This window comes from Sceloporus occidentalis, unplaced genomic scaffold, assembly GCF_023333645.1.
Source record: "Sceloporus occidentalis isolate IW3139 unplaced genomic scaffold, rSceOcc1.0.p SCAF_3, whole genome shotgun sequence".
Lineage (NCBI taxonomy): Eukaryota > Metazoa > Chordata > Lepidosauria > Squamata > Phrynosomatidae > Sceloporus > Sceloporus occidentalis.
In genome coordinates, this window is record NW_028316983.1 from 80,316,382 (window position 1) to 80,341,135 (window position 24,754).

General features: G+C 41.6%; 1 protein-coding gene across 1 annotated transcript in view; it reads right to left on the reverse strand.

Moving 5' to 3' along the window:
- LOC149316305 (low-density lipoprotein receptor-related protein 8-like) overlaps positions 1–24,754 on the reverse strand; it is a 260,752-nt gene that overhangs the window by 22,108 nt on the left and 213,890 nt on the right. Inside the window, exons 5-10 of the mRNA XM_089515186.1 lie at positions 20,142–20,510; positions 13,245–13,367; positions 12,786–12,908; positions 9,085–9,204; positions 8,824–8,949; positions 6,835–7,006 (exon numbers count right to left, since the gene is read on the reverse strand). Coding sequence (XP_089371312.1) covers positions 6,835–7,006; positions 8,824–8,949; positions 9,085–9,204; positions 12,786–12,908; positions 13,245–13,367; positions 20,142–20,510 — 1,033 coding nt within the window. The remainder of the gene's footprint in view (positions 1–6,834; positions 7,007–8,823; positions 8,950–9,084; positions 9,205–12,785; positions 12,909–13,244; positions 13,368–20,141; positions 20,511–24,754) is intronic.

Consider the following 24,754-nt stretch of genomic DNA (forward strand, 5'->3'; position numbering starts at 1 on the left):
GAGAAAAAACAGCGCTTGAACCCAGAGGGGGGGACAGGTTCAATGGCGCCTTTGTCCAAAGGAGTGTGCACTTCGTCAAGAAGGGTGTCCGAGGGGACAGTGGAAACAAAAGCTCCAGTTGGTGGGAGCTGGGAAAACTCTAGGGCATAACCCCTACGGACGATGTTAAGTGCCCAAGAGTCATTAGTGATGGCGGCCCAGGTGTCAAAGAAGGGGCTCAGCCTAGTGGAGGTGACGAGGTGTGCCGGAACCCATCAGAATCTTTTCTTACCCCGACCGTCCTTCTTCTTGTAGCCCTGTTGGTATCTGGGCTGGGAAGATTGACGCCTGTCAGCTGGAGGAGCAGGAGAACGGGAGGATCGGCCTTGAGGCTGGGCGTCCTGGTGGTAGCGGCGGTCCTGTGGTTGGAAGCGGTAGTGGCCACCTGGATGCCAGGGGCGCTGACCAGAGTACCTCTGTCGGGGGGACTTGGGCGCGGAGGACGACATACCGTGCTTCCTGGCCGTGGTCTTCATCCTATACCGAAAACTGAGTTTCTCGTCCGTGTCCCGGTGGAACAAGCCCGAGTTGTCGAAGGGCATGTCCTCTATAGCTGACTTTGCTTGTGGAGTAAGGTCAGAAGACCGGAGCCACGCGTAGCGTCGGAGAGCTATAGAGCCGGAGAGGACCTTTGACGCACAGTCCGTCGAGTGCCTCACGAAGATGATCTGCTGTCCGCCTATCAGATGGATCTCGTTCCTGAGTGCAGACATCATCCGTCTCCTGTCATCCGGCAAGTCAGCGATGGTGGGATCCATTTTCTCTACGAGGTACTGCACGTAGGCTCCCATGCAGGCCGCGTAGTTAGCCACCTTCAAGTCCAGGGCTGCTGAGACATAAAACTTCTTGGCTAGGCCATCTAGTTTTTTACTGTCCTTGTCGGCTGGAGAAGACGAGGACTTCGGGATGAAGGTGGATTGGGCTCCTTCCACGATAGCCGAGTTGAGCTTAGGGTGGTTGGAGAGCCACGAAGGCGCCGAGGGAGTGACCCGATAGAGGTTTTCAATTCTGTGGGACATCGACGGGATGGTGGCCGGTGCGTCCCAAGAGCGCTTGGAAATTTTCTCTAACGATGGGAGAAATGCCAGGGCTGGTGGAGCTGGGGCAGAGCCGTGGATCCTCCTCTCTACCGGGTCGAGAGCATCGTCCTCTGGATGGGCGACTTCCAACTTCAAGGCATCCGCCATCCGGATAACCCTGTCGGCAAAGGACCTGACGTCGTCCGTGGGGGACGGAACAGCAGGCCCCTCCGGGACGAATGGGCTCTCGTCATCATCGGAGGGTGACGCAGAGCGTGGGGATCTCGACCTGGATCTTGATGGAGATCTGCTAAGCTTCCTGGGTGACAGGTCGGTGGTGTCCACGTCGTCCAGCCCGAGAGGGGCATCAATGTGGCGATGGTCCCGTGGATAGTCCCGGATGTTACGCCTTAGGCGGGACGGGTCTACCGGGATAAGATATTGCCCGGTACGGTGGTCAAAGACGAGATCTGGAAAGGCCTCAAACAGGTCCTGGTCTCGTTCCATGGAGTCTGGGCGATCCAGAACCAGGGCGGCATCCGCCTCAGCCCCAAGCGCGGCCCGATCCTTCCTCGGGGGAGAGCGGGGGCGCTCTTTGTCCCGGACGGGTCTCATCTCCGGTGAAGGAGAGCGGGGTCTAGGCCTCTGTGGAGACAAGGGCGCATCGGAGTCGTGGAGCTCTCCTTCAGACTCGGAACCCAAGTCCACGATCTGCAGGGCGTCCGCCGGTGCAGAGAGGTGGCTTGATAGGAGGACCCTGGGCTCTAAGGGTACCATCCGGGAAGAAGCCGGTACAGGAGTTGGAGTCTTCGCCGGCTCAATCACCGGGGATGTAGACGGTGCTGGCCTCGACTCAGGCGGAGGCACTGAGACCGTACTTGGAGGGCCCTTGCGACAGCTCTTGGCTGGCGGAGATGACGAGCGGGCCCGCTTCTTCTCGTGGTGAGAACGTTTGTCCCCTTTCCTCTTAGGGGCTCTGGGAGCGTCCGCGTCTCCAGAGGCCCCAGATCCGCCTGGCTGGCTCAAAACCTTCTCATAGAGCGCAGCCTTCAGTGTTCGGTCCCTGTTCTTCAGGGCCTGGGCCGACATCACCTTACAGTGGGGGCAGTTGCCAGGAATATGGGACTCCCCCAGGCAGAGAACACATTTCTCATGGCCATCGGCCCTAGGGATCTTCACCCCGCACTTTGTGCACTGCTTGAACGAGGCCATGGTAATCAATTCCGTTACTGTTCCGAGGTCAAGCCGTAAGATCAAATAAAAGCCAAGCCGATAGGAAAAGTCCGAAGAATGGTCAAGTGAAAGTCCGAAGGTCAAATGCCAGAGATTCCAATCAGAAGAGCAATCAAGATGCAAGCGAAGTTCCTCGAGCTGCTTAGCGCGGCAGAATGAAGGAACTGAAGAGGAGCGGGCCACCAGGGGTCTTATATATGGGTGGGCGGGGCTACCGCCAAAAAGTTGCAGAAAGATACATTGCTTTCTGCCCAGAGATTCTAGAAGTTTCCGAGGATTGCTGCGCAGGCGCAGAATAAACCCATTTGTGTGATTCGCAGAGACCACGAAGAAGAAGTATATATAAAAAATAACATCCATCATGACAGCTAGAAAAGTGAATGTAACTGTACTCTTTTGTTATTCTGATTTGTGTCAATCCTTTCATGAATTCTATTGATTACACCCCTTAGCTGCCCAGAGAATCCAGTAGAGAGAGCTCTTTTCTTCCTAGAAAATGCCAGGACTATATAGGAATTGTTACAGAACAGCAGCTAAGTGTGTGCATACACATCTTCAAGTTGCCTGTCAACCTATGGCAACCATATGCATTTCACAGGGTTTTCTTAAGCAAGGAATGGTTTTTCCAGTTCCTTCTTTAGAGGGCCCCAGTTCAAAATGCATTTCACTTGTGTGGTCTCTTCTTCCTTCCCTTGTGCACTTTAATGTGATAATTGTTTTTTACTTGGGATTTGTTAAATCAGAGTTTCTGGCTAGCCCAAAGAGGGAAACTGATTAAAACTCCAGCTACAATCCTGATTTGCACGTAAGGTTCAAGCCAAAGATTAAATAACAAACACCACAAGTATTGTATTAAAGCCAGGGTTTGTCCAATTTACTCCCCTGTTTTGGGTGACTGCTTGTCTTCCATCTCCTTTCCCTTGTTGAAGCACAGCTTATATAAAAACAAACAAACAAAACCAACAAGCAAGCAAACAAGCTAGTAGCACCTTGCAGCTGCTTTTTTAGAAATCCCCATGGGAAATGGAGAATAAAGCATATTTCTCTATGGAGGAACCAAGAGCTAGTCCTTTTCTCTTCTTGTTGAGTTTTTGCAAGGGGCAGCAAGGAGGTGCTACCACTGGCTCCCTTACAATAATAAGCAGGAAGAGATAAAAGCTTTCTCCCCTGTCCTCCACAGAAAATAGTAGTTTATTTTCATTCCTATTTGTTTGTTTGCTCGTTTGTTTCAGGAGGGCAGGAAGGCAAGGCTGAGTGTCTTTTGCAAAAGCTAAGCTCATGTTGGAAATGAAGCCATTTCTTCCTAGGGAAGAAAGGAGAGGTAGTCACTATCATGGATGTTTTACTTCTGCAGAACTACTTTTTAAAAATATATTCTTCATGTCAACAGCATCTTGCTATGCCTGTTTCTTGCAGAATCCCAATGGGCCCAAGTGCAGAATCTCAAAGGCCAAACAACCTTTCCTTTTCTCCATGGAGAGGTGGGGGTGGTGGAGATTCATTACTTCTCTTTCTTCTTGCTGGGCTTCCTCCAACTCCTGTGGTGCTTTCTCAGAAAACCAAAAACAGAACTTGTGTGATGGAAAGTAACTTTCCTTTCCCACCATGTTTTGTGAAATAAAGGGACAGTTTGTCTTTCTTTTCCTGGAGAATTTGAAGGACATACCTTTTGCAGCAAGTACTGCCAAAAGGCATACATCCTTCCATTCTTCAAGTAGTTCTCATATGCCAAGCGACTTGGTGGGAGAGAAAGGAGGCAGCTGGTGACAGAGGGAATGCGTCTGGCTAGTAAGGCCAAGCCGAAATGTGTTAACCACTGGTTAAAGTTAAAGAGGAAGCAGAGAAAGAAAGGGAGGCACAACATTTATTCCAAAAAACAGGCCACTGTGTGCAAACAGTTCCCTGGTTTGGCTCTGACCTTAGTAACAAATTCATCACTAGATGACCACAAACAAATGACCCTCTCAGACTTTCATCTGCAATATGGAGAGAACAGGTCTGGCTAGACTGTGAGGGTATTACATGGATTATCCTGATTTTTGGTATGTGTGTGTGAGAGTCTGTGAAATGTCCTGAACACTCTGAAGGACTATAGAAATACTATTTTAATGCAATGATCAGATGTTTCTACTGTGATTGTCAGGTGCTCTGAGTATAAACATACATTCCAACACATACATATTACTGTCATCAATATTTTATGTTAGCCCTTTAACTGTGACCTTCCACTGGGCTCTGCTTCCAACACAACATTTCCTGATAATTTTTGGAAAAAATATCTTTTCCAGAATGATCACAAATGAACAAAAGCTGCATGAATAGGTATGTGCAGAAGGTTCTGGGTCCTCTGATAACTGCATGCTTCTTACTAACACCAGACTAGTCTGAAATCATAAAGATGTGTGTGCGTTTTGACACTTTTCAATTACTTTCTTTTTAAATCATGATCAGAAATCTGTAGTAGCAAAAGCAGTGCTGGAGCAGAAGACATGACATAAAACACTTGTTAGAGGGAGAAATTGGTATTGGGCTGCTCTGCAGGATACTCTGTTTTTATTAAGTGAGGAAGTAGGTTGATTTGAATTGCTTATAGTGCATATACAGTATTTAATTATTTGTATACATGCACACACATGCTTCTGTAGCAGAACTCAATGAAGATGGGAAATTTCTCATAGCCACACATTTTCCATTCAGTATTAAACTCATCCTAGTAAATTAATTCTAGTAAAGAACTGCCCAGAAGAGTAGGGGCCAATTTTTCCCTCAGCCACAGGGCAACCCCCCATCCCAGGTGCAAAAGTGACACAACGTCTCTTTTGGTGGCCATTTTGTTTAATCATCAGCTGATTTCAGCTCTCTGTGTGTGCGCGCGCGCACACACACACATTTTAAGGATGTCAGAGGTTTCTGAAAGTGAGTGAATTAAAGTGGCACATTTGTGCACAATTTTGGGTTGTTTTCAGTCCACAAAGGAGTCTACAATTTTAAAAAAAGGTAGTTGTTGGAGGGTATCTGGGGAATGTGGGGCATAAAAATGGAGCTCAGAGGCCACATATGCCTGTGGACCAAACCTTTCCCATGCTGGACCTACAAAGTGCCAAAGTGCTTGTAGCAAAAAATAGATGCCCATGCCATAGGTCTCTAATTGAAACTGATGTTATGCTATGAAATTCCACCTTTCCAAAGATGATTCACAAAAAAATTATAAAGAAGCCATTTATACAACACAATAAAATACAATTGATAAATTTAAAGTAACAATATCATGATATTCAAAACTAAAAACCCTAAAAGGCAAACACATCTTTACTCATGCTTCAAAGCAAATGCCCATAAGAAAAACAGGCAGAGACAAGAGAGACCCTCTCACTCTTCATTGAATGCCCAATAACATTTTCCAAGCAGAAGGAGGGCAAAAGTAGATGGAATAGCTTCCCACTGGTGGAAACAGCAGTCTATCCCGTATACCTCTCAAGCTGCAGTTCCATGATAAAAAAATTAAACAAAATACAAACCTGCTAGCATAGCTCTAAGGCTCAGGGAAAGACTGTCACAGTTGGCAGTGATGGAGAAAATAAACTCTCAACAGTAACAGATGTTCAGCTCTTAAGCCTGAAAGATATTTGCTGCCAATAAGCTTCAGGAGAAGTGGCACATTAAATTATTCTCAGGTATTAATGGGCAGATCCTTTATACATTTTGCAAGGTATACAGCTGATAGGTAAGCCATCTGTCCCCCCACTTTCTGATGCTTTTTCTTTTTGGTAAGGTCCCAAAATCTCCTTTTACTCCCCACTGGCTGCTTAAATGTAATTAACTGGTTACAGTTTAGAAAAACATCCTTTGGCTTGATACTGGCTTCCTGATCACTGAAAGCCACCCTTACTAGTCTGTAGCTCACAGGAAATCTGCCTCTTACTGTTACCAGACAGCAAACCTGAGGATGATGAAGCAGCAGGGGGCAACAGTAGTTCAGATCTAAGAGCAGAATCAGGATAGCCAGCCTTGCTGCATAAAGTAAATTCAATGCCTCCGCATCATTATATGCAGTTATGGAATATCTATCAAGACACCTTGCCCCCAAGATGCACTTGTTCAACAGACTTACTTTTAATAACATTAGGTTTTGACAGACCTGCAGATAAGTTGTATGTAACATGCAGCAGGGACTATTCTGGCTGTTTAATATCATTAGACAACCTAGTTCATTTTCCAGCTGATAATTTGGCCCACAAACCCAACAATAAACACAATAGCCAAAGTCAAATCTTAACTACCGAAACATAAATCCAACAGCATTTTGCTAAAAAGTACCTCCTAATGTAGAATCATAGAATCATAGAGTTGGAAGAGACCGCAAGAGCCATCCAGTCCAACCCCCTGCCATGCAGGAAATCCAAATCAAAGCATCCCCGACAGATGGCCATCTAACCTCTGCTTAAAGACCTCCAAGGAAGGAGACTCCACTACACTCCGAGGGAGTTTGTTCCACTGTAGCTACTTGGGCAGCTACTTGGGCAGCCATGTGACATCCCCTCACCTGTATATCTTCCTGTAGAATAAATCACACCAATAGATTCTGTTTGTTGCCACCTCCACATCCAAAGCAACCACATTCTTCAGCATGGGGATGATGCGGGAGTAGTCCCTTTTCACCAAGTCAATCTTGCGCACTTCATGACGGTTTGTGAAAATCAGATATGGGCTCTTTCCTGCCATGGGAGAGAAGCAGGAAGTCACTTTTGCTTTTAAGCAGCTTATGGAACAGCATGGCTCGTGGGTCCAGAGTTAGATTTCAGTACTTATTGCTTGATCGTAAAGACAGCTCTGAACTTAAAGAAAAACAATAGATTTGCAATTCTTTCAAACCAGCTATCCGAACAGGGAAGACCTACATCAGCTGCTGTATTTACTTGCACTTCAAAGTCATATTTGCTATAAAAGAATGACAGTTCACACATTGCTTCCCTATAACTTGGCAGAATGAGAAATCACTTGCTCATTTGCATATTAAGGAAGTATGCTACAAAACAGAAATCCAGTGTTCAGAATCTCCTCTGTAGTTACATCCTTTTCCTAAAATCCAAATATATGACTATGAAAAAGACCCTTTGTTTTGAAATGTACAAATTTCTTATGGCCAGGAAAAACCTAGAAAGCAGTTATGTCAAACAATCTTTATTTTACCCACCTATTAACAAAACCATTGGAAGATGTTCCTTCCATGTAGATTAGAGCTGTGCTCAGTATGCCCTTTTTAAAGGAAATCTATTGGACAAGTCACACTTTCTTCAGACTCAGACGGCAAATCCTTTCTGAACAAATCTTGCCATTAAAACCCCCTGACATGTTTGCCTTAGGGTAGCCATAAATCAGAAACAACTTGAAGGCACAAAACAAATCACAGATTAAATGCAGGTCCAGAGGTTAAATGCAAGATAGAATCAAACCATGCAATAAAGAGTAAAGATTTAGCTACAGCAGATATCATAGGCCATCCCAAATGGAAATGTATTTCTAGCTCTGTTCAGCCTTGAAGAGTAATCAGGAACCCATATAGGAACAATCCCACACCCCACCCCATATGCCCTACATATTATCTTGTGAATTTTAGTAGGAACCTCTCCACTACTAGAAACCCTGATTTATTTGGGTTATCTGAATGAATTATATAGATGCTTCAACTCACACTCAAATGAAGCACAAAGAAGCTCCTCTTAGGCCTTAGTATTCACTGAGGTGTGGAGAGCATGCCCTTCGTGGCTGTTACTGTTCCCCATTAGTGCATGGTGCCTAAAGAAGGCTTCTGTTTAACTGGCATTAAAAAAGGAGGAGGAAGATGAAGAGGAGAACTAAGCAAGCTGTAACAAAGGCTCCATGGCTGAATTCAATCTGAGGGCTGAGTTCAATTTCAGAGAGGTTCTTGGGGACCAAAATCCAGTGGTCAGTGGAACAAAAGGTAAAAGTTCTAGAACTTTTAATCTTAAAGCACTTACTGCTGGTACCTAAGATTTTAAAGAGTCACTTGAACCTCTTAGAATTGGGGGGGGGGGGGGGGGGGAGACATATAAAAGTTGAGAAACCACAAAATAACAGTGTAAATGGAAGGTGGCATGGCTGCTTGGGGAACACCAGGGAGCTGGATTAGGATGCCAGGAGGAATAGATTTGGCCTCAGGGCTTGAACTTCCATTCTCTGAACGATAAGGTCTGATTTTGCAGTAATTATTTTAACAGATTACTTCTTCTTGCTGCTAGTGTTTTCCCCAAGTTAACTGTTTTTATCAACAGCTATCAAGAGACTCCCTTTCTGATCCTTTTCAAACTGTATATGGCTGAATGTCAACATCACCTTGGCTGTATAATTACGATAATGTTGCTTGTACATAAACATACTGTCACTGCTGCAGATCATCAACCTGGAAATGACTGTCTTTCTCTTTTGTCTTTTTCTGATGCTCACACCTAACAAGATTCTAAAGATGCTGTTTTCTAAAGATGATACACAATAGATTTGAGCATTTCCTTACCTACAGCTTTGCAGTTTTTGGACAGGGTATCCATTTCATAGCCTTCATAGCATTCACATTTATAATCTCCCTTGTAGTTAATGCAGATCTGGCTACAAGCATCAGGATTCTCACATTCATCTATGTCTGAGGAGGAAAGTTAAAACATCATCACTAACTTGACATCATTCTATCAAAAGGACAAAGAGTAATCTTGGAGCAACTGTAATTACTTGCTTCTGCAGTTAAATACAAAATGGCTGCTGTTTGCATGTAAATTACCTCCACATGTTTTCTTGTCCAGGAGCTTGTATCCAGGAGGACATTCACATGTGTAGCCAATCTTCAGATCTCTGCAGATATGGGAGCAACCACCATTATTGAGAGCACACTCGTTCACACCTAGAAAAGAGAGATAGATTATTTACTCTAGATAAACTCTCAAACTGGTATTTTTAAAAAGTCAAAGCACCAACTGTCTTCAGTGGTTCCCATATCAACAAAAATATTCTCCAAGAATAAATGTATTTCAGCAGAAAGAGCCACTACATTTTCTTGTCTTTTCTTCTTGTGTGTGTGGCCAAACATTGTGTTCTACAACAGTAGCCTGGGTTCTTTCCATTGCTATACCAATGAACTCAGGGCCTAATTTCTTGTCACATTAAACTAACAACTTCATGTAAACAGTGTATGTGAGTGCACACATCTTAGGACTATCTTTTATGAGCACTTATGCTTACAACGTGAAAGTGCCATCTTTAACGTATGGATTATGATTACTATTTAGGGATACAATACCTATCCCTTTCCTCCATCTCAATTTAAAAATGCTGTATTGACTGCTATAAATACAAAATATGTAATTCAAAAATACAAAATACACCCCACCCTAAGTAAAAACAAAAACATGAAATTTACTCGTCTCTTGCTGTGAAATACTGCCACCAAATGCTTCAAACCTTTGCAACAACAAGGTCTATTGATTGAGCAAATTTATATCATTTGTTCCAGCTGAAGAATGTAGTATAAGAAGGAAGGAATATGCAGTTCCTCACAGCCCTCCACTTACGTCTTTCTAGCCCTGACAATTTGTATGAATAAAGTCTGGATCATTTGTTCCCCCACTGGCAGAACTTCAAATTGAAAATCCAGCATAATTTTATCCTGGAAACACTAAACTGCTGATGGGGTTGAAGGAGGTCATTTCCATGCCTGAAACAACATTTTGCTTGCCATTTCAATTAACCTACACAAAGTGAGGAACAATGTTTCTTTTCTGGTGTGAGATGTGCTGTACAGTTAAATACAGGAATAAGATTGGGGGCCAGCCTGCATCTTATAAAGACAAGAGAAAAACTAATGGTATATTTCCATCCCCACCACCCTGCCCTATTTCTTTGTAAGCTTCTATCTAGCAGGGAAGTAATGAACCATTGAAGAAAATTTAACAAATGGAAATCACATGGACATTTGGAGTACAACTTCCCAGTCACTGGAAGGGCTTTCCTAAAAACCTGGGGTGGCACGTTCACCAATTCCAAGCAGAAATTTCAACATGGTATTAACAGCACAAGCACAAAGACCAGAATAGCTGCCCATATTATAGTGGTGTTTGCTGGCTGCTGTTCATTATTCCAATTTCTCTTGTCAGTGACTCTTCCCTACACTGGCCATGAGCCAATTAGGCCATATGCACACTCAAACTGAAGGCTGCTGAAACTCAAAGAATGGCTTTCCATATTAATGGTTATTTTTGTTTTCATTGGGGCTTTGCACGAAAATATGCTATGCTCTATAACTCTCCCACTGCAACTAAGATTATTCATTAATAGATTTTGCAGCACAGCCTCTAGTTTTCACTGGAACTCTAAAAACCTAAGACAGGTGCAAATTAATGGTTCAAACAGATAAGCACAGATTTACAAAATAGGATTCTCTTCCAAACACTTGTTCAGCTGAGAGATTTTTATTCAGCACTAGAACTTGACTTTGCACCTAAAACTTTTCACAGAAAATCTAATCTTGCATTTCCTACAGTTTTCTTGTCTAATTTGCGGAGCTGGAAGTGATGCATGTTTATATTGTAAACCATACTTGACCTACTACATTATTTCCCAGAGATCTACTATGTGATCTTTGTCTTCTGCCCATCCTAGACCTAGATTATTTAATGCCTTAAAGATTCAAATTCAAGAGCTTGAACTGAACCCATAAAGGAAACTGTAGCTAAGAGACCCTGGAGGACTGCACACTCCCCACACCTATTCTCATATAATCATTAGTAGTAGCCTTGTAGACAGACTCCTTCCCCTACAAAAATGGACTAAAGAGGAGGAAAAAATGATCAAGTCATGGAAGAAAGTTTGATGGAGGAAGGCACCGCTCTTCTTTAGTCCATGAGTATGCTAAAGAAATAGTGTTTGCTAAAGAAATAGTAAGAAATCCTGAAATAGCAGAAACACTGATTCCAGCCAGTCATAGTGGTAAAATTCAACTGAGAGTATGTTCCTTTAAGTCTCCTGTTGACCCATGGTAACCCAATGAATTTCATAGGGTTTTCTTAGGCAAGGAAGACTTGGAGATAGTTCTGCCAGTTTCTTCCTCTGAAATATAGCCTACGGCATTTGGTATTTGTTGGTGGCCTCTCATCCAAGTATTAACCAAGATGACCCTACTTAGCTTCCAAGATCAGACAGGATCAGCTGCCTTTAGGGTATTTAAGACAGATACTGAATGAAATACGACTTCTTAAATCTGTTCTACCTTTTTCTTGAAAATGTATTCAAAGCAAGAGAGACAAATTCTGTTGACGCCCAAGAGCAAATTCAACTGTGTAACACTTCAGTCATATTCACATCAATGAAAATGGCTTTGTTTGATCTTCCTGGAAAGGCCCATACACCCACTCACACTGGTTTTTTTACAGTTTGTTTGAAAGAATGTACTATACTCAATTCAAGACACAGACTGATGAAAGAACATGCCAAAAGAGAAGAGAATGTTTGTGGGTATGATTCAATCAATATATTTTGGAAGCTGTAATTAAATAATTAGGATTCTGCTATTTTAGAATAAACTTCCAGGTCATGCACAATTAAACAACATCCATGTCTTAATAGCTTTCTTAATGTTATAGAAGTTTGTTATTATGACACATTAGCTTACATGACACTTTTTAATGGGAATGATCCACAGGTCTTCCATGGATAATATTTTCCTCAAAACATAACCTGCCAAGTGAAATTAAAGTATGGAAGTAGGAAATTTAACTAATCATAAATTTTGCATGGTCTCATTCAGGCACTTACCCAGGCAACAGCAGTCTCACACAGTCAAAGAATAGGTAATTCTCCTACCGTTGATCATGCTATATTGTGGATAATCATGTTGGCATCCCATTGAGTTTTGACTCTTATAGAAGGTGCATATGTGTGTTCATTATACATACCATGCCTGGCACTGTGTGTTGCTCCACTGCTGCACCGTATATGACACTATCTGTGGTCTGGACAGAAAGAAGAATGTACCCACTTCTATGCTATCCTATCTAAGAACACTACTGGCACCTCAGTAAGTGTCTGAAGTGGGTCCAGTGATTCCACAATTTGTGCTTGTATGAACAACTCTTAACAGAAACATTAGTTTCTTGTGACAAAGCACACAAAACATCCCTACACTTTACAACTATCACAGCCATCAATAAATAGCATCAGTAGAAGGTCAGGTAACTGTGGAATTTCTGATGGCATCAAACCTCTTTGGAAGCAGCCTGGATTGATTTCCCTGTGTAAGAGGATTTTCACTTAGAATGATATAAAATCTCCAGTTCAGGGAATGAGATTCTAGTTCTTTTGGCACCCAGAGATATGGTAAGAGGTGGTGCTAACAACCAGGTTTTTCTGTTTCCTTACATCCTAAGCATACAGTGAATGGGAGGGATTGTTAAAAGAGGAGGTAGAAATAAGAAGAGGAGTGTACTGTACCACATGCTTTTAGAGGCTCATCAGACCAGTCCCTGCAGTCCCTGTGTGAATCGCACACCTTGACTTCCTCTATGCACTCTCCACTCTTACACTGAAACTTGTTGGGACTCTCGCACGCCGCTTCTGTCATGTCAGGCAAGGGAGGGAAAGCAGCTGAAGTTAGATTAGGCACATGAAAATTAAGATAGGACATCAAGATGCAGGATTGGTGTAATTTAGAAGTAATGAGAAGGGAGCTAAGCAAGGGGATGTTTAGTTGCCACATATGACAAAAGCAATGCTTACTAAAGCTGTAAGGGAGGATTTCACTACAGAAACCTCATTGATGGGATGATCTATAAGTTCACTATAAGGAGAAATCAAACAGTGACTCTGGATGCTGTTCCTAGCATTCAGATTTCTTTGAGCAATGATTTCTGTCGCACTCCATACTCAGGAGGAAGGCATGGTCATGCATACCATTAACACAGCCAGCTTCATCACTGTTGTCTGGACAGTCATGCACTTTGTTGCATTGTTTAGCTCCATGGATACAGGTCCCATCGCCACACTGGAATTCATCAGGGCTGCAGGTCACCAGGGCTAGAAAACAAAGGAATAGAAAGAAGCTCTGTGAGCCACTGTGTATTTGGATAGCCCTAAGAGGTTAAATAATCACCAGAATTGCTGTCAACACCTCTGGGAAGGTTGATGGTGCCTATTTTATTTTTCATTGTTCAGGTTAGACTGAACAATGGTCACTGCTGATCTTGGAATATTACTTAGTGAGCTTTGATACAATCCAGGTCTCACTCAGCCAAATTCAGCTTCTACTACACCAGCTTGCTGTTTGATCTTGACAGGCCCTGTTGATAACAATTCTTATTATTTGGACATTCTCTTCCATTTCAGCTGCTTCCCATCCCCTTTATTCTAGGACCATCTGCTTACCAAGAACTCAGTACCAAATGTAATTTTGAGCCTGTCAGTAAAACAATTTGAAGATTTCAGAGGTGCAAAACAGAAACTTCAAAGCAGAATTCCAAACCCTACAACTATTGCAGACTCTCTGAATAAACTTATCTGAAAATATTGATTTGACTGTTCCCTGCACCTCATTCCGTGTCCCTTGGGGAATTGCATCCTCATTCTAAATGACAGAAAATCACTGACATTGACTAGCTAGAGCAATATGACACAGATGCTAATTCATGTGATCCAAGAATCTCACAGCAGTCACCCTGGCAATTTCACAAACTGTCTCCAAGATCAGAAATTATGGCTGTTCAACATATCCTGGAAACAGTAAGAAAGCAACAAGTAAAAACACAGCAGGTACCAGGATGCACAACATAAAATGCCACTAACGCAATCCATCATGCAAGACAAACACACTACAGAGACCCCAGATCTCTACAGTGATCCATGCTTCAGCAAACAGAATGTTTGCACAACATTTAATGTATTTGATGTAGTTTGTTCCTAAAATTAATCAAAGCCCTCATACAATATTGTATGTACAAATGTGTATTTGCAGATTAAAGTATTCATTGAAAGGTAAATGTATGAGTGAACCACGGTTTTAATCTTGGTAAATTTTAAAAATCAAAATTCGGAAAAGTTACTTTTTTGGTTTACAGCTCCCAGAGGCTCCCAGTTAGCATGTCCAACAGCCATGCTAGCTGGGCCCCCCCGGGAGTAACAGTCCAAACAAGAAAGATTCCCAATTTCTGCTAAAAAGATTCCTCTGAATCTCCCACATGGAGAGATGTTTTAAGATGCAGCAACATGTTCATGTTGCAACATGAGACATTGTCCTGAATGCCTCATATATTGTCCTTGCACAACTATTTTTTGTATGTTCATCTTTCTACATATGGTAAATTGGGGAACTGCTATTTTATTCCCTTGTTTTAGGAGACCAACCGTCAAGCCACAGCACACTTTGACACAAGCCACTATAGGCTCATTAAAATTAATGGCACTCAACTAATTTAATAAAAACCAGTAGTTCAAATATTTCGAGTATTGCTACTTGGGAATCCAAGCAGCCATGGAACCAAACCTGTTCTTATCTTTTCACAAAAGCCTGTCAATATAACATTAAGAAACCATATAGCATGTTTATGTGAAGGTGTTGATATGGACTGGACACAAGAGGATAAACCTCTGTTGAGCACTTGCACATTGAAACAGAGGAGCTACAGTATTATTGAATTCACTGACACTGTAAAATGGGAATACAAAAGATAAATGTGGAAACACAATACAGTAAACAGATGAATACAGTAAACAACTGAGAACATGGGAGGATGGGACACTGTAGGCTCGATCATTCTACATTAATATCAACAAGTAATGTGGAGACTAGAAAGATTCAGCAATTGTTTAGTCATCATGTTCTGTCATACAGGAACCCACTCACCAAATGCTTACAACTTCAGTTGCCAACTAGTATAATACACCATATGGACATACAGTATTTGGAGCAATCCCAAGTCACACTTGGGAGCTTGTAATACAAATAGGCAACTATATAGGGTTGTATCCAAATACTTATACTAATCAGTCTGATCTCCCCTCATCCCTCCCTGAAATATGTTTGATGTTGGATTTCAATGAACATATATGTGTGTCATGTCATTAAAGCAAAGACGGGAATCATGCAGCCTTCAAGATGGAGTTGGACTTTGTTGTTATTGTTCAAGTCATTTCTGATTTATGGCAATCCTAAAGTGGACTACAACTCCCATAATCCCTCACCATTGGCTATGATGGTTAGGGCTGCTGGGAGTTGCTGTCCAACAACTCGGAGGACTGCATGATTCCCACCTCTACTTTTAAGAAATATTTCTATACTCTGAAAGTCAGAAAGATTTGTCTTATCCTGACTGTTTCTAGCACAATATTTCCTGTCTTGGTCAACAGTCATTCTTTGGAGTCCTAAGCAAACTATATCTCCTGACTTTCAGTCCTTTAAGATAAGATGTCAGAAACTGACATAAACTATGATCACCTAAACATGAAACATTTTCTTTATTACTTTTATTTCATTTAAAACATGCTATCTGCATATCTATTTATCAATATCAAGAAAAGTTAACTGGTGAAAATGAGTTTTCTTATTAATCAACCTTTTCTTCTTTTTTCTTGCTCCTTTCCTCCTCTCTATTTTTCTTTGTCTGCCAAAAAAAATTCACTCGTTGTCATCATTAATGTTCAGCCTGAATGCAGTTTTCATTCTTTTAAAATGTTCATGACAACAAGTGATGGATGTTGGCCTTGGTACAGATTTGTTTTAAATTGCTGATGTCCTTCTCTTATGTCAGACACACATACATTTGGGACAGAAGTGGATTTCAAATGTTGGTATCTTGTGTGCTGTATAAAAAAAGATAATATGTCTGCTATTAGCCAGTTGTAGGTAGCAGCTTTCATGTCAGTGAATCTCATTTGGATTTTAATATGAACTTTAAAGAAGCTATCCAAAGTGCTATCATACAAACATGTTCATACCTTGGATAGCTCCAAGAGCAGACAATCAACTCATTGAAATGGGAGCCATCGGCTGCCACTGCTGCTTGCTGAGGGCTACTGAATCACAATATTCTCCTGCCAAGAGTGACTAGTAAGAGAATTTTGTTTTGTTTTTTGTTATTTTTATTGATACACATATTTGATATCATAAAACAACATGCAAGGATAAATAACAATAAACAAACCTAACTATGATGCCTATTTATTAACTTACTACTTTTACAGCTATTAAATATCCTAATACAAAGAAACTAGCACAGACAAGGAGAATATATGTCTTCCAACTTGCCAGCTAATGATAATAATGATCAAGTATTTCTACTTCCTCTATATTAAATATAAACTATTTAAGTTGCTTTATTATAGTGTCTACTCATAAATAGCACTTCTATCTATTGTTTCACTTTGCTATTCTTCAAATCCTAAAACTATTAAATTCCCCTGATTTTTCCTCATGTATTCATTAACTTATTTTCATTCCTCATTTTAAGAAAATCTAATCTTTTCTCTAACTAAATCATACAATTTTAACAACCAATATTCCTGTGAAGGCATGGCTGTGTCCTTCCATTTCTGAGTATACAAAAATCTAGCTGCTGTTATCATATACAGATTGAGTCTCCCTTATCCAATGTTTGGGACTGGAAGTGTTTCAGATTTTGCATAATTTTGGATATTGGAATATTTTCCAGCTGCCTGTTTCTGCCTTGCAACCAAATGACCAGGAACTCTGTTACCACCTTGAAAGCAGAATCAGGTGGCTAGAAGGCTCTCCAGAGATCTCCTGTACAGTACTCAGGTCCCTTATATTAAATAAAATGGCATAGTATTTTCAATCAACTAGAAAAGATTCTAAAATGCAAAAATATACACTCAGCACAAAAGTTAGAATCATATAAGCCATCATATTCCCTATTACCATGTAGCTGGACAGTCAAGAAAGATGATAGGAAGAAATCAATTCATTTGAGACATGGTAGTGGAGAAGAGTGTTGAGGATCCTGTGGACAGCCAAAAGAACAAACACATGCGTCCTAGCAGCAGATCAAGCCAGAAACCTCGCTGGAAGCCAAGATGACCAAACTGAGGCTGTCATACTTCAGACACATCATGAGAAGGAAGGACTCATTGGAAAAGACAATAATGCTGGGAAAGATGGAGGGAAGTAGGAAGAGAGGAAGGCCACATGCCAGATGGATGGACTCTATTAAGGAGATCACAGGTACGGAATTGAAGGAATTAAGCAGAGCAGTGGAGGACAGACGGTCTTGGAGATGTCTCATCCATAGGATCACCATGGGTCGAGATCAACTCAAGGGCAGTTAACAACAAACAACAACAAAGACACATGAGAGACACGGCTGGAGAGAGACGTGAGATTTCAAAAACCTGCCTTTTAAAAAAGCATGAAAAATAAGAGTGAACTTTCCATTGTCTGGGGCAGCAAGCGACAGGACCTGGGATGAGTGGCCTCAGCAGCAGCAGTGCACTGATGAGCAGCCTGAAATCCAAGTTGGTCTCTCCAACTGCATTTCTCTGCAGCCCACAAATATTGCAACTTTTTTATATATAAGGGACCTGATTTTGGAATATTTGTTGGCTGCCCACTTCTGCTTTGTGAAAGAAAGACCAAGAGCACTGCCACCACCACCTCAAAAGTGGAAGAGGGCTGCCTGGAGATCTTCTGTACTGTAATCAGGTCCCTTATATAAAATAAAAAGGTGCAGTATTTATGATCAGCACAGAGACACGAGAGATGCAACACTGCAGAGAGATATAGCTGGAGAGAGCAACTTGGATCTCAGACTGCCCATCAGTGTGCAGGCCAAGGATGCTCTTCCTGGGTTCGATCACCCACCAGCATTTGGTGCCTCTTGCCACTTTCTTGCCATTGGAAAGTTCATTCTTTTTTCATACATTTTTTTTTCTCCTGGCCATCAAAATGCCCTATGTTGGATAAGGCATTATTTGGCATATCTTTAGTTTCTTCTGAACACCCTATTTAAAATTAGAAAACCATAGAACAGAGAAAAAAATTCTGGACCGTTTCACACTGGATCTTTTCTCACTATATGTAAGTACATTGTTGCAGCAGCCAAAAGTAAAGTGGGAAAAAGCTGCAGTGATGTATGAAGTGGGAACTTTGATCCAGAATTAAATTGTGTTCCTGGTGTAAGAAATAAATACAGTGAGCCCTTGATATCGACAGATTCTTTATCCACAGATCCAACCATCCAAGATTTGAATTATTTAAAAAAAAACTTCCAAAAGTAAATCTTGATGTTGCCATTTGATATAAGGGATACCTTTTACTACTCTATTGTATATAATGGCACTTGAGCACTCATGGATTTTAGTATAAGTGTGTGTCCTGGAACCAAACCACAGCGATACCAAGGGCCCACTATACCTTGAAGGTACCATATCCCATGTGATCTTGGAAGCTATGCAGGGTTCAGCCTAGTTAGTACTTGGAGGAGGCACTGCCATGAGATGCTAGGTGTTGTAGACTATGTTTCAGAGGAATGGACTGGCAAAACATTTGGAGTATTTCTTGCTTAAGAAAAACTTATGAAACTGCTGGGGTTGCCAAAAGTTAACAGACAATCTGAAGGTGCCAAAAGTTGACAGACAACTTGAAGGTACACGTGCCCTTGCACACGCACACAAACAAACAATACACCTCCAATGTATAAACACTAAGACTTGCCTCTAAATTTAATAGCTTAGTGTATTTGATGGATTCATATGTGATTTAATAATTATTCATCATTTGGTATGCAGATTGCAGGAACCTTCCTAGCAGGATCTAAAAAGATTCAGTCCTGACATGCAAGAGCTGTCCACCTGCTGCTCATGGCTGTTTTTCAGCTGTGCTGGTTACATGTAGTTGTTGCATTAATACTTCATTTCATTTCCATGTTGCAATTATGAATATTTCAGCGAAACATTTTCTCCATTTCCTTCTCTATTTCTCAGTCCTTGGGTGAATGACCAGCTTATGCTACTTAGCATCTGAAAAATGGATGAAACATCCCCAAACACTGCAGCTATGTGTGAAAGAGCAGAAAGCTAGCTGAAGGGAAATCCATTATTCAGTAACTTGGGGCCTTTAACGACTTGACTACTTACAAAAGCAGAGCTTCAATTAAAAAAAAAAAAAGCACAGAAAGCTTCTTCAGCTCCAGGCAAAGCATTCTTTGGTAGGGTATAGATTCATTGGTAGAAAAGTATACTGAATGTGCTTTTATGAACAGCCTTACAAGAATTATCTAGCCAGTCAAGTGAACATCTAACTAATTATTCAATAGTATGCACAAATATAATACAACAGATAGCACAGACTTTAACTAGAAATATAGTTATTATAGAGCAGTGGTCATGTTGACTGAAGGATTCTGGGAGTTTAGTCTTAAAATTATTTTTTCCAAGTTCTGAGCTGTTCTTGTGTGTCCTGTTTACACCACCAACTGTTATCTACCACAGCGTTGTATTTCAGATATAGCCAGCTACATTGCATTTCAAGGCATTTCAGCTGTGTTAATTTTTCTAATTATCCTGGCTAATTTACAGGTTACTAGGTAACAAGGACCTAACCCCTCCCCCCAGTAATAACTCACAGGGTCTGGTGGCATGATCTCTGATTCTTTTCAGCAATATGTAAACAAACCAATGAAAATGAATTTAGAGCTATGATCATATGTACCTACTAAACTCAGGAGAAGCTACATCTAAGTAAATATGATCAGGACCTGGCTGACAAGTTGGTCTCTTCTAGGATGAATGATTGTTCACAGCTTCTGTCCCCAAACACCATTTCATGCTCTTATGGATACTCACGACATTCTTGCTCATCTGACTTGTCTTTGCAGTCCTCATCTCCATCGCATTTCCAGTTCAGGTGGATGCATTCACCATTGCCACACCGGAACTCATGAGCTGCACAGGTGCTCATGATTGGAGGCTTGAATTTGTGGCCACACTTCTCCATCAGCTCATCTGAGTGGTCTTCACAATCAGGCTGGTTGTCACAGACCCAGATCTGTGGGATGCATTGGCTGTTATTGCACTGGAACTCGTTGGGGTTGCATGTGAGAGGAGGGCATTTCCTCTCATCACTTCCATCACCACAGTCATCATCTCCATCACAGACAAAGATGGTGGCTACACAGGTCTTGTTGCTGCACTGGAACTCACTAGACGAACAGACTTCAGAGAAAAACAAAATAGATGAGTTTGCTGAGTCACCCAGCAGAGGAATGGTAGGAACCAGGTGGCCTTTCAGTAGTTGTTGGACTCCCAGAAGTCCTAACCAGCACATCCCATGGTGAGAGAGGCCGGATATTGTAGCACAACTACATTTGGAGGGCCACCCTATTCCTGTCCCTTCAGTAGAACTTCTTTTTCACATTTTCAGCCTGTCTTTGAGGAGCCACTCTCATCCCAAACCTCTTCCATGGAAAATGCATGGAATGTGCATTGTCATTGCTGGCATTGTCTGTATGCTTTTAATAATTATATTCTCTGATCTATCTGGATGGCTCCATTCATTAATCTGAAAGCATTAATCAAAACTGACCTTGCTAACATCAGCTACATCCACTATTTGCTCTGGATGAACCACATTTTAGTGCCCTTTCTAGCCCTTTTTGGTTTTACCACTCTAAATAAATTGAGGTTTTCAGAAAACCTGGCCATTTTCTGCACTCCCAGTTATCAGCTGCTGGAACCAACAAAGCTTATATGTGGAAAAATCATTAGGAGAGCAGCAAATGGATAAAGGACATTATTCATACACATGATGATCAGAAATGCTGTAAAATGTATTCAAATGAAGAAAGTCTGGTTTTGTTGTTTCTAGGAGCCCTGGTGGTGCTGAGTTAAATGCTGGTTCTGCAACCACAACATTGTGAGTTCAATCCCAGATGGCTCCAGATTGACTCAGCCATCCATTTTTTCACAGGTGGATAAGATGAAGACCTAGCTTGTTGGGGGCAATTGGCTAACACATTGTAAACTGCTTATAGAGTGCTTAGTTCACTATGAAGCAATACAGAAGTGTAAAGTGCTGTTGCTATTGCTAGTTCATGGGCATTTTGCTTCCAATTAATCGATGAGGGATCACTGTGGTTCATGTTATCCATATCCCTAGGAGTGTCACTGGGATTACAGGAGGAAGAGAGGTGTTTTCAGTTTTGCCTTACCAGAAGCTCAAGAAGTTGCTTGAAATAAAGTGGGCCCTGAAGGGTGAAGAGCCACTGAGGCTAGGTTAGGCTGCTGTGAAGGGCAGTCAGAAAGGTTTTATGTAACCAAGAAAGGGACAAAGAGTGTCCTTAATTAAATTGTTGTAGTGTCCTGTGGGAGACATGGTATTTGGTGACTAGTGAAGTCACAGGGAACCAGAAGGGTTATAAGATAACAAATGTTTAATAGAGGTTCTGTGAGAACTTAGTCTGCAAGGGAACATATATAAAGCTATAAAGAAACATTACAAAGACAAGCTAAATAAACTGTTAAATTGTGTAGCAAATAAAGTATTTAATAATAATAATAATAATAATAATAATAATAAATTTATATTCTGCCTTTTCCCAGGGGAATCAATATACACAATTTCCATTGTGACCATCATCCACTAAAAGAGGTACTGTATTCAGCCTAACTTACAAATAAATTTCTTATTTTGTTTCAACAATCAGCTGTCTGAAATGATTTCAGAAACACATTAAAATGCTACCAACATTGAGCAAAGTCTTTTAGGTTTGGGACACATGAGATAGTGGGTGTGTGGCTGTCAAAGAATAGTTGGTGCCAGCTTGAAAAACTTGAAACCCAGAGGGCTGACATCTAAAGAGACCTATAGTGCAGGAGGCACTTAAGAGAGTCCTGAGTTTGAGTCTCACAGTGAATTGTTGGGATAATGGCCAACGCCTTCAGACAGTTGGTGGCACACATTAAAAAGGAGTGAAAGATTTTGAGAGATTTTGGCAGTACCATGTTGTCACGGTCACATATTGGTGCAGCGGTGGGATCAAAAAGATCCATTTGACTGCCATCCAAGAAAGTAGTTGGCTGGATGAGTCTCACCATCACAGATGCCTATCCCTGTGTGCGGATTGGGGAAACAATCCTGGTTCATTTGCTTATGTTAACTGAATGAATGTTAATTCAATTAAACATATGCAAATTTAATAATGTCTGTTGTCTAGCACTGAGACTGAACTGGACAGGGACAGAGGGAGGCCAGATGGTCCAAAATCTCTTCCAACTGTAAAAGCAGCCAGGTGGCAAATTTAAAGGGAGGAATCCCTGAACTGCAGGTTGGTAAAACAGTAAGTGTATACTGGTCAACTCTGAGAAAAAGAACAACAAAACCGTAGGGTGTAAAGAATACTGTCATGGCCAGATAGGGAACCTAGAAATACAGGTCTACTACTTAATAATGAGGGGCTCGATGGGTCAACAAATGAAGTGTGGAGCATTACTTTACAGGCTTCTTGTCTGTACTACAATATACTCAGCTCTAACTTCTGGCATTTCCTGGGTGCCAGTTTAATTCTCCTCCACATGTAAGCAGATTCTGCAGTTTTACTGCCGGTCATTTTGAACACATTAAGAAGAATGCATGGGCCAAACATTCACCGAGGTATGCAGGGATTTTGCTTCTGAGTTGTACTGATAAGTCCCTTTGCAACACACTGAAAATTTCTCTGGAAGTCACCATGTGGCATTTACATACAAATGAGACTGTTCTGAGCCATAAAGTTATGCAGGATTTGCTCCCTCCCACCACTGCCCTCCCATCTCTGTGTGCCTGATTTAGAGCTGAACCAGAGGAAGCAGTTCAGATTAAAGCTTCCAGGTGTCCTAGCTACAGGCGATTAACGGTCACTTTGATTACCAAAAGAAAATCCATCTCCTCACCCTTGCCAAGAGCTCCCACTGAACATGCTTAATTGTGTGTAATTTGCTTGGTTATTAAGGGGGAAAACCTGTTTCAGTAATTTGAAAGATCCATGGGGAAATGATCACTTTTACAAATTATGCAAAATGAAATTTCAGTCTTGGAAAACAGCTCTTTTAATTGGTGCGGGCAAGGAGTATTTCATCAGAAACAAGATTTTCCTTAGTAGTAGCTGAAGTATATTCTGCTCCTTCTGCACTATTCCCATTATAAACTGCTCAAATTACCACTGTCTGAGAGAATAACCATTGTGGTGTAGTGGTTAGAGCATTCAACTATGACTCTGGAGACCAGGGTTTGGATCCTGGCTCGGAAATGTAAACTCACCAGGTGACCCACAAGTCAGACTCTCTCAACCTCAGAGGATGGCAATGGCAAACCTCCTCTGAAGAAACTTGCCAAGATTTGTCATCCCTAAAACAGAAGGCTAAATGCCAAAGAAAGTATGTAAGTGCTTACTGAAAATACACTTGCTCTATTAAGCTATAGAGCAGGGCAGGGTGGTTAACGTTTAAAAAATAAAAGAAGCAATGGGAGGACCATCCCTAATCTTTCCTTGCCACACTTTGTTGCTTTAAGTTATTTTCCTCTAGCCAGCTGTAATACTCCAATACACAGTGAGCCAGCAGGGGGAAATGGATTCAGAACAATGGAGTACATTAAGATAAGGGAAAGGGAAAAGGAAGTTTCCCCTTCCTTCCTCTGCATACTCATTTTCATTTTTTTAAAAAAAGTTAATAGTGGCCCCATACAGACAGGCCAAAATAAAGCTGCTTCGGGTCATTTTGGAGGTATGCTGTTTAATTGATGCATGCGTCCTAAGAGGCCAGAAGCTGAACCAAAGCTGCACTCCAGTGTTGTTTTTTGTGGGTTTTTCGGGCTATGTGTCCATGTTCTAGCAGAGTTTCTTTCTGACGTTTCACCAACATCTGTGGCTGGCATCTTCAGAGAATGCACTCCAGTCTTTAGGATGGGAGTATGGCTTTGGCCTGGCTTCTGGCCTCTTAGGATGCATGCATCATTTAAACAGCCTACCTCCAAAGTGACCCGAAGCAGCTTTATTTTGGCCTGTCTGTATGGGGCCTATATACCGCTTCTCCCTCCTTAGAAGAATACACAAATATGTGTTAATTACATTTGTATCTGTCTGGTTTTGCCTTAGGTAAAATACCCACATAAATCTGGAAACAGGCTGGGGTTCTAGTCCCCCCCCCCCCCCCGAATCCTATTTAAACAACATCACATTATTCTTTAACTGTAATGTATTTCTGTGTTCAAGGGATAAAATGAGGTTTCAAGCAAGCTAAAGATGATCACATATTTTACTTTCTCTTTGGTCTACATTTAGAGCCAATAGCGGTGCCAGCACCTTTGTACCATGGAGTAGGTGTATGCAGAACTTAGCAACTGAGGGATTTCCTGAGTTTTAGAAGTGGAAATCTGAATTATATTGGAATTTGTTTTGTTTATACATCTCAAGGTTCAGACT